This window comes from Capricornis sumatraensis, chromosome 13, assembly GCF_032405125.1.
Source record: "Capricornis sumatraensis isolate serow.1 chromosome 13, serow.2, whole genome shotgun sequence".
NCBI lineage: Eukaryota > Metazoa > Chordata > Mammalia > Artiodactyla > Bovidae > Capricornis > Capricornis sumatraensis.
This window is the reverse complement of record NC_091081.1, coordinates 71,051,465-71,064,858: the sequence shown is the minus strand read 5'-3', so window position 1 is coordinate 71,064,858 and position 13,394 is coordinate 71,051,465. Positions and strand designations below refer to the sequence as shown.

Genomic DNA, 13,394 nt, shown 5'->3' with positions numbered 1-13,394 from the left:
TTCCTCTGACTTTCTTCTATTCTCGTATCACAATCACTCTTTTGGCCACTGACACTGACAATTAATCCTCAAATCTAGAGCTGGCTCAGACCTGCATCTTAAGCTCCTGACTTAAATTGTTAGATAATCTTATGGATGCCTTTATTTGAATTACTGTAACAGGATTTTTGATTGGTTAAGTCTGAAACCCAATTTAGCAACATTTCCCCAGTCCTATTCCTGTATTCCCTATCAGTTTTCATGGTAGATGTACTTTTCTACTACCAACTGCTGCATGGTAGTTGTAGCTGAAATTATGAGAGTTGTTCAAACAATAATTTCTATTGTTCATGCCTTTCTTCCTCTCCCAAAGTCAATATTTCAGTTCTAATGACTTAAGCTCAAAAAACTTCTTCATATGCATGCCTTGGATTTGACTTTTCTTTCTTTGCTCTCATTTAAACCTTTTATTTTTAACCTGTCCTCTGGATTATTGTAGCACTCTATTAACTAGTCTGTCTACAGTCGATCTATTCCCATAAAGCTCACACATGATCATAAAATTTCACAAAAGTCATTAATGCATCTTGTGGTCTCCATAATAAATATCCAAATTTCTTCTTAGAATATTGATCACTCTCTGTAATCTGTCCTCTTTCTGTATTTACAAATTTTCCCACACTACACCTCTCCATATACTTTACTCAACAGATCCCATATTTCAAACCAAAAGTACACTAACATTTCTGAATTCTTTGCTTATATTATTTTCTGCATGTGAAATGGTCTCACCATTTTCTCTTGTTGAAAAGCACCCTTTATGGTTAAGTTCAAATGCCACTTTTATACTTTTATCAAGAAGTCTTTCCTCATCTTTCCATAGACCCATTCCATTTAGCTGGGCTGAATGTCTTTCTTCCCTGAACACACAAAATGCTATATTAGTCCTCTATTATGGCACCTAATCCAGCATATTTAGTTGTATTTTTTAGTGTTTCCCTTACTATATTGCAAGACTGGTGCAGTCTGTGCCCATCTCTTAAATCTTCTTTTATCCTAAATATTAACTAGCACCATACCAAGCACCTAAGTGCTTTTATGAAGCATATGTTACTGTTTACACACTTGTTGATTAAATAAGTGGATAATAAACAGTATATCCACCATAAATGTTGCTCTCAAGTAGTAAAATTCTATGATAAGTACTTTCATAATATCTTCTGAAAGTTACTATAAAACCAAGCGAAGAATCACAATGACTTTTAAAGCCATTTATTATATGATTAAGGGAAAAATAATTTAAAAATGACAGATATTCTCATTTACAAGCTAGAAGAGTGAATGAGTTCTTTTTATGAAAGAGAATATGTTATCTCTATTTGATTTTTATGTCTTCTGGCTAACAGCCATCATTCCTTTCATAATAAAGGAGGAAAGATTAGAGCATACACACTAATGCTGCAGGCTTCTTTACCTTTTCTTATGGACAAAACAATATGTTTTTAGCAGATCAAGAGGAAGATGTCCTCAGAGCATCATTCCACTTGTATTTCACTTAGAGCTTTTGCCCTCATTAAAAGCATATATACAGATGCTTAAGAAATAATCACAAGAACATATTAAGACACTATTTACTTAGAAGCCTATGTTTTAAAATTACCTCCTTGCATCAATCTAGTGCATTTTTCTGGTGATTATCATTGTTTTTAGTTTTGCTTGCAATTACGCACCCCCAGAAAGTCACAGGAGTGTGTTGTCACATTTCAGCTCCATGTGCCCTCAAACTATTTGGCACTCGTTGAGGTTATTTATTCAAAAAATGACTGGAAATGTTAGTTTGACATTTAGCCATTGATATAATTATTTTTTTTAAAGAAAGCATGTCATTTACATAATGTTTTAAGCTTTTAGTTGCATAATGCTAATTCATTTTGCTTTAAAAGGAAGTGACAAGTAACTCAGACCTAAATAACTTAATTACTCATATCTATGGATTTCTATGTTTCCTCTCCTGCCAAGAAAGAGGATTTTACCAATATCTTTATATTAAGTTAGGGCCTGAATATGTTCTCATTCAAATACATTAGCAGCTTAAGATATTAGCCTGGTCAAAGATAATTATGTTATTCAGTTGATCTTCCAGGACAGGATTATGCCTAGTAGGACTTCTAACTATAAGCAACTTAAGTAATCCAAACACCCAATGTATTGATTGAACTCCTCCTAAATTTTATTTCAGAAAACATAAAGACAAGTGCCCAAACCTTTGATAGTGTCAGATATATGGCTGTGAACAAAACAACAAATTGAAGTAAACTTTGCAAAAACAGACACACAACATCAGCCATTCCCTCTATCTCAGAAACAGCCTGGTATGAATATAGTCGGACTTGCAACTCCTCAGAATAATATCAAAAAAGATGGATCAGTTGGAAGCTCTTCATTACAGCATCTGTTCTGTGTTTATAGCTGCATATGCAGACTGCTGAACACCCACAGTGCAGCATAAACGTAGGGATCACACGTCCAGAATGGCAATACACTCACTGGGTGATGTGTTCCCTAGAGTTTTCAGCCCCTTGCTTCAGTTGGCAAAACTCTGCTAGATTTTTATTGCTGTAGAAAATATTAGATTGTTTGTGATTTTTGCAACTTTGGAGACAAACCGGGAAATCATAAACCAGCAATAAAAAGGTAAAAACAGGCCCTGAGATTATTGTTATATTTTAAAAGTACAGTCTCATAGAGAGTTACAAGAGAAGTAACAGCAGAATAAGTGAGGAAAATGAGTAAATAAATGGTTGCTTTCTATGGAAATTTAACCTCAAATACCCTCTGTGGGTTAGCTCAGCTGTGTGATACCCTTTGGAGGAGCTACCAATTGTACAAAGAAAGCTGCGTATTAGAGTTACTGATTAGAAGTATTATTTCTTATTGTCAGAATCTAATAACATGTAATAAATAAAATATAGCCAATAGTTGAGCAACGAATTGAGTGCTGAAAGCAGTGCTTCCTAGACAACCAGCCCGACTTAGACGAAGGTGATTTTTCTCTCTAAAGTGTGATTCCAATGAAATTAATTTCTAAATTCATAATAATGCTGGGAATATTCTGCTGGGAATATTCTCCACTCCTAATGAAAGCAGTTCCAGGTGTGAGAAGGTAATCAGAATAAGCACAATACCTGGGGACTGTATACATGGTAAGCTAACTTCACTTTATCCCAGCAGTGAAGCAATGTGTACTAACGATTAGTCACTGCTCTCTTGGACAGGTGCCCGTATCTGTCTCTCACAGAATCACTGAGAGAGCTGTCAAAATGCATAATCCTGAGTACCAACAAAAGACATCTTGATTACATAGGTTCCTTCTTTCCATTAAATGGTTAGAGGAGCAGCTTTCAGAAATGACTCATGACCAAAAATCATAAGAGAACTTCTGAAGAACCACAACGAGGGCAGTTAGAAAACATGGAGCTGAGTAATGGTAGATGGTGGAAGGGAACACTCAAAAAGCCATATGGGCTGCAACAGAAGTCTCTTAGTCTTCACCAACATTTGGATTTAAAGTGTTTTCTCCCTTCTTTTCATTTGTTTCCCTCTCATTCCTTCCATCTAAATGATAATTGTCATGATGCCATTGTACATCTGGACTCTGTAGCTATGGTCTTTTCTTTCTTGTTTCATTTCATGACACTGTTGTTTTGCTTTCATGCTCACTGGAACTGAGGGGATGTTAGAATGAAAAATCAGGGCAAGGGAAGAAAACAAATGTGTGGCTTTAATCATCAGAATTTCATGAAGAAGTAGATGTAATGACTCCATCCTTAACACTGAAAAACACTAGGGATGCTTTGTTTGAAGTAATAATAAAACTTGATGGACTTCAAAAATATTTATTTCCTAGAGACTCCCTCATCTGAGCCTCAAACCAATTACATGGTTTCTGTAAAAGAGACCCATGGTGCTGCTTTGCAAACAAAGATATAAAACCCAGAAATTTAAGGCATGTAGATTTTTTGACATATGTTATGATGAGAAATTTCATGCCAGTTAAGGCCTAGGCAAAGAATAGCTAACTAAACGGAATTTATTTAAGAGTTGCACAAATTCACAGTGGTTTGGTGTCCTCCCTTAACAAAAAGGGGAAAATAACACCCATTTCTCATACCTTGCTGACTTATTTAAGTGCACAGAATACTTCTAAAACAATTACATAACTATTACTATTAAAAGCCTTCACTTTCATAGGATTGTTTCAAAAAGTAAAATTAATACTGCTACTGGGGGAAATAGTTTCATTTTTGGAAAATTAAATTACTGTTAGAATATTAAGCATGCATCTTATTTTAAATGTTGTAAATGTGACATGAAATCTGTTTTCATGGGTCTCAGAATGAGATGACACATGCAAATTTTAGCATATCCTTCCCTGCAAAACAGAGTCAGGAAAAAGACAGGAATGTGTGTATTATATAAACTGCTCAGAAAAATTACCAAAATAGAAATAAGCTGGACTTTGATGTTCACACTGACTCTCAAGTTTGAGCTCTTTACCTTAATCTGGTTTCCTGTTTCATTTGGTGCTTGATAGCTAGAAATCATTCTGATCATAACCTTGTAGTAGAGATAGGTCAATTCATGTGTAGCATTATGAAGTTTACAGTACACATAAAATAAAGAAGAGGTGCCTGGTAAGATAGTTGCATAAGGAACTTATTTCAGGATATATTTGGTGCTTAACTAAACTCAAATTTTGAAATAGGCCAGTTCCCTCAGGTGCTAAATTTCTTCCCTCTCCATCCCAGGTGAGTAATAGTATGGCTCAAAAGTGATAAAAAAGTAAATCAGAAACTATCTCAACCATAATCTAAACTAGAAATTAGAACTAGAGATTGCATCTCTGCCCAGACTCCGGAGATGTACTGATATTCCACAGAAGAAGGACCCATGCAAAAGGAAAACATTAGGGGCAGAACAGAAGCTGTAGATTCCAGGTAAGAGTGAATATGCGCTCAGCTGGTTGTTGCTTCACACTCCTTGCTCTTTCAAAGAAATAAAAACACTGAAGACCTTTAGTACTAACACATTCCTACTGTGATAGAATGTGAGATTTGGGGGGAAAAAAAGAAAAGATTAAGAAAGGACATGGAAAACATTGGGGAAATGGAAGAACATGCTTTAGTCAAATAGAAGAAAATAGAAAGAGAGAGGGAGAGACAGAGAGAGAAATAGAAAAGGCAAACCCAGGCCAGACAACTCACTTGGCATTCCCTGCCCCTGGTTTCTTTCTTCGGAAAATGCTGAGTAAAGTGTTGGAGCGGCAGGGCAGCTTGCCATCACCAACGTGCATGCGGACCACGTCCGAGGTGGTGAAGGCACTGCGGACATTCCTCTCGGGTTTGGCAATAATGATGTACATCTTGGGGGTGAACATGCACCCCAGGGCCACCGTTACACTGAGGCTCACTGCAAAGCAGGTAGTAATGATCTTGTAGTTGCTCCCAAAGTAAATGGGCACGAAAGCCAGCCAGATGATGCAGGTGGTGTACATGGTGAAGGCAATGTATTTGGCCTCATTGAAGTTGGCGGGCACATTGCGGGTCTTGAAGGCATAGTAGGTACAGCTCATGATGAGGAGCCCATTGTAGCCCAAAGGGGCCACCACCCCCAGGTTGCTGGTATTGCAGATAAGGTAGACTTCTTTGATGCTTGGGTAGGACAGGATGGGCATGGGGGGCTCCATGATGATCAGGGTTATCACCAAGGTTAGCTGCACGCTGATCAGAATTGAGGCAATGATCACTTGGGCCCAGGCACTCATAAACCTGGGCTTCCGGGTACAGATCTTCTTCTTGCTGCCAGCCAAGATGCGTGCGATGCGGTTGGTTTTGGTCACTAAAGCAGAGTAGCACATGGCAGAAGAGAGGCCGACCAGGAGGCGCTGCAGGTAGCAGGAAGTGATGGTGGGCTTGGCAATCAGGGTGAAGGGACACACGTAACCGAGGAAGATGCCAGCTAGGATGATGTAGCAGAGCTCCCGGCTGGAGGATTTGACCACAGGTGTATCTCGGTATAGCACGAAGATCAGGGTGACAAACAAGGTAACAAGGATGCCCAAGCAGGAAAAGGCGATGGCTATGATGGACTCGATGTTGCTCCACTCAAGATAGCGCACAGGAATGGGTTCACATCCTGTGATGAGAAAGATAGTTTTAAAATGAATCCAAGATTTTGCTGATCAGTAACAACAGTGCTTACTAGTTGCAGGGGCATAGCTATATTCACAGCTTCCATGATGTATGGTGTTTTCATTCCTTTTTTAAAAATGCCTCCTTATCACACAAAAAGATATAGCATTGTTTCCTCTGGACAGTCATGCTCCCAAATCTAATCTCATCGCAAGCCTAATGTGACATACTTAAGCCTATAAAAATAGTCTTTTCTTAAAGTGTTATAAGTGGATGCTGCTTTGTGGATGGAACTCAGTTCTACACTGTCAGAAAATGAAAGAGGAAAATGGAAACTAAACTGCGTTTCCATTGAAAGTTAGATGGTCACAATGTAACAGAATAAGTTACTAAGAAATAAACGGACACATTCTTTATTTTTATGTAGCTATTGCTCACCGACAAATCCAGCTCATAGACACAAGTCCAGCTCATTAGAAAAGCACTTTCTTTCTTTCTTTCTTGCCAGCCAGAAAGCTGTTTTAAGCATAAATTTCATTTGAATTCCTTAGAAGAATCTGTTTTCTCTTATTTACCACATATTATATTACTCACTTTAAGTTACTTACTTTAAGTCTTAGTATCTCACCCATTTAGTAATGTATGATCTGTATGTGGCATCTGAGGGCCTTTGACTTATCAGCCTCTAATAGACGTACTAAGGAAGGATGAAACCTCCCTCACCCACCTCTTGAAAGGAGAGACAGCCCTGTTTCTAAATGCCTGGCTTATCTTTTCCTTCCAGAATAAAGTCTGTTTTGTATTTCACAGAGAGAAAAACATTTGTCAAGTCTTGGCAAAAACCCTTTCACATGGTTTTGTGTTTGGTCTGGGTTGTTATTTCCCGAATTGTGAGAATAAAAACATATATTTCCATAAATTTAGGAAAAGATTCATTGTTCTAAAGCCATGAGAGCAAGGAACCACCAGAACCTGTTTCAGATCTGTTCAGTCATTCAACAAGCGCTGCTGTCAGTGAACACAGCTTTTACTTGTTAACCAGTCAGTGTCAGTCTTGGCTTCTGAGAATCACTCAATCAGGAACAGCCTCATTTTAACACATAACTGTCGACCACTTACAAGCACACGCTCCTGGCTGACCAGAGTGGCCTCCCTCTTTTGTGTGTCTGTATTTTTGGCGTTTGTCTGTATCAAAGTCTCAGCTCATCCTGGAAGAACTCCTCCTTCCAAAATAAGTCACATTTTAACTCTAAATCATTCTGTTTCCTTGATAAAGTTTAGAAAGATGATTTGATAGAATAATAATGACCATTTTGGGGGACACAAGCAATAAATTAAAATATTTAAGAACAGCTTGGAGAAGGAAATGCTAGCCCACTTCAGTATTCTTGCCTGGGAAATCCCATGGACAGAGGAGCCTGGTGGGCTACAGTCCATGGGGCCGCGAAAGAGTCAGACACGACTTAGTGACTAAACAACAACAGTAGGCAAATTAAGAGATAGAATGCTTAATAGTCAATACAGTAAGCCCCCTACATATGAACACGTTCTGTTCTGAGAACATGTTTGTAAGTTCAATTTGTTCATAAGTCTAATAAAGTTAGCCTAGGTACCCAACTATCATAATCGGCTATATACCACTGCTTTTACACTTGCTTCTGGACATCCTGGCCTTGAATAAAGATACTATACTACTGTACTCTGTACAATACTGCACAGTACAGTACACAAAAGCACAGCCACTTGCACAGGACGCACGCTGTGACAGTGCATGCCAGACACCAGAACTAACTTACACGATTGGACACGTGAACACACGTTCGCATCTTTGAAGGTTCAAAACTTGAAGGTTGGTATGTAGGGGACTTACTGTATTCAGCTCTTTTAATTGGCATTCTGAGGCTGCTAAATAAAATTCAAATTCCAACGGAGTCTTTGTCAACGCCTTTGTAACATTCCAAAAGCTACTCTCTTTGCATTTCTCTTTTTGTATGCAACCTGGTTTTATAAATGAGCTATTCTATCTTTAGAGTTTTTATTAGCAAAGTATACTGCACTTAAAATTTTTAGAACCCAAGTCAGATCCGCTGAAGTCGAATGAAAACCCTGGCCTAGAGCCAAATTGAGAGATATAATTAATGATTTTCCTAAACTTCAGGGGTACAGGCAAAATATTTTGGGCAGAATTCAGGATTTTCATTAGACACTTATTGTCCTGAACTGCAGATATGTACCAATTAACTCAATTAATTGTTAGCCTCAGGCGGCAAAATATTTTTAAAGGAGTGGATTAGAAAAGGGAAGATTTAAATAACTCAGTGGTGTAAAATTTTAAAATAGAAAATATATTACATAAGAAAATTTCAGAAGTTTTTCTTTCACTAAAAGATTCAAAACGAAGATGAAAGATAGATTTTAGGAAACCAGCAAACATCTGAATTAGGAGAATCAAACATAAAATGAAATGTTAAAATTAAAAATTACCAAGTTACAAAATATCTAATATTTGATCAGACATTTTCAGATAGACTTTAAAAGTAAATAAGCTAGAAATCAATATAATACATTTGAATCAGTTCTAATGAGATGGATGAAACTGGAGCCAATTACCCAGAGTGAAGTAAGCCAGAAAGAAAAACACCAATACAGTATACTAACACATATATATGGAATTTAGAAAGATGGCAATGATAACCTTGTATGTGAGACAGCAAAAGAGACACAGATGTATAGAACAGTCTTTTGGACTCTGTGGGAGAGGGAGAGGGTGGGATGATTTGGGAGAATGGCATTGAAACATGTATAATATCATATAAGAAATGAATCGCCAGTCTAGGTTTGATGCAGGAAACAGGACGCTTGGGGCTGGTGCACTGGGATGACCCAGAGAGATGGTATGGGGAGGGAGGTGGGAGGGGGTTTCAGGATTGGGAACACGTGTACACCCGTGGCAGATTCATGTTGATGTATAGCAAAACCAATACAGTATTGTAAAGTAAAATTAAAAAAAAATAATGGATCCTTAGTTAAAACAATTAAAAGGGCCTCTATTCTCTGTGATTTGGGAAGCTACAGATAAGAAAAGGGCTTCCCAGGTGGCACTAGTGGTAAAGACCCAGCTTGCCAGTGCAGGAGATGTAGGAGGTGTGAGTTCGATCCCTGGGTTGGGAAGATCCCCTGGAGGAAGGCGTGGCAACCCACTCCAGTATTTTTGCGTACAGAATCCCATGAACAGAGGAGCCTGGCAGGCTATTGTCTATAGGGTTGCGAAGAATTGGCCACGACTGAAGTGACTTAGCATGTAGCATGCAGATAAGAAAGCATACAGTTATCACAAATAAAGGTGTCATTTAAAGAATCATCCAGGGAGAGGGTGGGATGACTTGGGAGAATGGCATTGAAACATGTATACTATCATGTAAGAAACGAATCTCCAGTCTATGTCCGATGCAGGATACAGCATGCTTGGCGCTGGTGTACAGGGATGACCCAGAGAGATGTTATGGGGAGGGAGGTGGGAGGGGGGGTTCATGTTTGGGAACGCATGTACACCCATGGTGGATTCATGTCAATGTATGGCAAAACCAATACAGTATTGTAAAGCAAAATAAAGTAAAAAAAAAAAAAAAAAAAAAAGAATCATCACCCTAAACTAGAGCCTGTTATACAGAGTGAAGTCAGTCAAAAAGAGAAAAACAAATATCATATATTAATGCATATATATGCTTCCCTGGTGGCTCAGTGGTAAAGAATCTACTTGCCAAGCAGGAGACCTCGGTTCGGTCCGTGGGTAGAGATTTCCTGGAGAGGGCAATGGCAACCCACTTCAGTATTCTTCTCTGGGAAATTCCATAGACAGAGGAGCCTTGTGGGCTACAAGCCATGGGGTCTCAAAGAAGTTAGACATGACTTAGTGACTAAACAACAACAATGTATATATATATATAGGGAATCTAGAAAAATGGTACTGATGAACATATTTGCAGGGCAGAAATAGAGATGCAGACATAGAGAACAGATTTGTGGACACAGCAGGGGAAGGAGAGGAGGAGACCAATTGAGGGAGTAACATTGAAACATATGCATTACCACGTGTAAAACAGATAGTTAGTGGGGAGCTGCTTATATAACAAAGGGAGCCCAGCCCAGTGCTCTGTGATACCTAGAGGGGTGGGAGGGAGGCTCCAGAGGGAGAAGACACATGTATACATACGGATGATTCACAATGCTATGATGAAGAAACCAACACAACATTGTAAAGCAATTAACCTCCAATTAAAAAAAAAAAAGAATCATCGCCTCATATTGCTAAAACTCAGGACAACTGCCTAAAATCTGTCTAATGACTTAACTCTGCAGAAGACACTGGCACCCACTAAGTCCCTGTCTGTCCTCTGACCTCCCAGAAGAAATAATATTTCTTTGTTATTGATATAGATGTCTTTAATGTCTACCAATAATTTCACTATTAATAGAACATCAAATACCTTGGTTTAATAAAATAGTGAAAAGCTAATGCACCAACACACAACTGGGACTTTGAGACTATTATCATAAGAATACATTATTCTTGGTGACACAAAACCCCACAATTCTAACATGTAGGTAGGGTTCACTGTCAGACAAGATGTGCTACAGCTCTTGCACATGGTCAAGTTATAGTTGACTTAATCATGAAAATACCTGTTCAGTTCAGTTCAGTCATTCAGTCGTGTCTGACTCTTTGTGACCCCAAGAATTGCAGCACGCCAGGCCTCCCAATCCATCACCAACTCCCCGTTCAGCCAAATTCATGTGCATTGAGTCAGTGATGCCATCCAGCCATCTCATCCTCTGTCGTCCCCTTCTCCTCCTTCCCCCAATCCCTCCCAGCATAAGAGTCTTTTCTAATGAGTCAACTCTTCACATGAGGTGGCCAAAGTATTGGAGTTTCAGCCTCAGCATCAGTCCTCCCAATGAACACCCAGGATTGGTCCCCTTTAGGATGGACTGGCTGGATCTCCTAGCAGTCCAAGGGACTTGCAAGTGTCTTCTCCAACGCCATAGTTCAAAAGCATCAGTTCTTCTGTGCTCAGCTTTCTTCACAGTCCAACTCTCACATCCATACATGACCACTGGAAAAACAATAGCCTTGACTAGACGGACCTTTGTTGGCAAAGTAATGTCTCTGCTTTCTCATATGCTATCTAGGTTGGTTGTAACTTTCCTTCCAAGGAGTAAACGTCCTTTAATTTCATGGCTGCAATCACCATCTGTAGTGATTTTGGAGCCCAGAAAAATAAAGTCAGCTACTGTTTCCACTGTTTCCCCATCTATTTCCCATGAAGTGATGGGACCAGATGCCGTGATGTTAGTTGTCTGAATGTTGAGTTTTAAGCCAACTTTTTCACTCTCCTCTTTCACTTTCATCAAGAGGCTCATCAAGAACTAAAGTTCTCTTCACTTTCTGCCATAAGGGTGGTGTCACCTGCATATCTGAAGTTATTGAGATTTCTCCTGGCAATCTTGATTCCAGCTTGTGTTTCTTCCAGCCCAGTGTTGCTCGTGATGTACTCTGCATATAAGTTAAATAAGCAGGGTGACAATATACAGCCTTGACGTACTCCTTTTCCTATTTGGAACCAGTCTGTTGTTCCATGTCCAGTTCTAACTGTTGCTTCCTGACCTGCATATAGGTTTCTCAAGAGGCAGGTCAGGTGGTCTGGTATTCCCATCTCTCTCAGAATTTTCCACAGTTTCTTGTGATCCACACAGTCAAAGGCTTTGACATAGTCAGTAAAGCAGAAATAGATGTTTTTCTGGAACTCTTTTGCTTTTTCCATGATCCAGCGGATGTTGATCTCTGGTTCCTCTGCCTTTCCTAAAACCAGCTTGAACAAATACCTGTACTATGTATAATTAAAGACATTATCCAAGTAATGCCTTGTGCCCTAGAATTCCTATGGAGAAAACACTCCACAGAAATAGGAAGATGAATTGAAACCGAGCACATAAGCATGCAGATTATCAGAAATATCTAGATCACCACAAATCTTTAATTTTTGTATAAATATGAAAATGCTACACTATGTTCTAGATGTATTAACAGTATGAAAGAAAGAAAAGTGAAAGTGAAAAAGTGAAATGTTAGTCTCTCAGTCAAGTCCAGCTCCTTGCAGACCCTATGGACTATAATCACCAGGCTCCTCTGTCTATGGAATTCTCCAGGCAAGAATACTAGAGTGGGTTGCCATTCCCTTCTCCAAGGGTTCATCCCAACCCAGGGATCAAACCCAGACTTCCTGCACTGCAGGCAGATTCTTTACCTTCTGAGCCACTGAGTAAATGAAATTAACAGTACAGCAATATCAAATAATTATTGTTCATTGTGGTAGGTAGTTTTAAGATGACTCAGACTGATCCCCACATCCTGGGATTCATGTCTATGTGAACTTGAGTGTGAACTAGGCCTATGACTTGCTTCTTTTCTATAGAATATAGCAAAGTCGATAGGATGTCTCTCCCATGATTAAGCTATATAAGATGACAGTCTTCATCTTGTAGCAGATTCTCTTACTGGCTCTGATGAAACAACTCCTATTTTGCTAATGTCCACATGGCAAGGGACTGAGAGCAGTCCTCATCCCCAAACCCCAAAACAAACAAACAAAACTGAAGCCCTAAATTCAAGTCTTTGGTGATTGTATTCTGCCAATAACTAGCTAAGGGAATTTGGAAGTGCACCCTTCCACAATCAAGCCTTTAGATTAGACGCCATCCATAGCTGATGCTTCAATTTTTAGCTTTGTGAGAGATTATGAAGCAGAGAACTCAGCTAAACTGTGCCCATATTTCTGACCCGCAGAAACTGTGAGATAATAAATGTGTATCACTGTATGCTACTAAGTTTGGAGGTAATTTCATTGGAAAAGACCCTGATGCTGGGAGGGATTGGGGGCAGGAGGAGAAGGGGATGACAGAGGATGAGATGGCTGGATCACTGACTTGATAGACGTGAGTCTGAGTGAACTCCGGGAGTTGGTGATGGACAGGGAGGCCTGGCGTGCTGCAATTCATGGGGTCGCAAAGAGTCGGACAAGACTGAGCGACTGAACTGAACTGAACTGAATTTGTTACACAGCAATAGATAATGAATTTACCTTTTAAAGCCAACCTCTTAATTTCATAGCCAATGCTTAGTCTCTTTGCCTAAGGATAGTTGCAGGCATAAACTAAGTTAGTCAA

At 39.2% G+C, this 13,394-nt stretch overlaps 1 protein-coding gene across 2 annotated transcripts in view; it reads right to left on the bottom strand.

Annotated features, from left to right (window-relative positions):
• Nucleotides 1-13,394, bottom strand: part of GRM1 (glutamate metabotropic receptor 1) — a 431,492-nt gene that overhangs the window by 26,539 nt on the left and 391,559 nt on the right. For both annotated transcript variants that reach the window (XM_068985180.1, XM_068985181.1), the window contains exon 7: nt 5,244-6,174. In XM_068985180.1, coding sequence (XP_068841281.1) covers nt 5,244-6,174 — 931 coding nt within the window. The remainder of the gene's footprint in view (nt 1-5,243; nt 6,175-13,394) is intronic.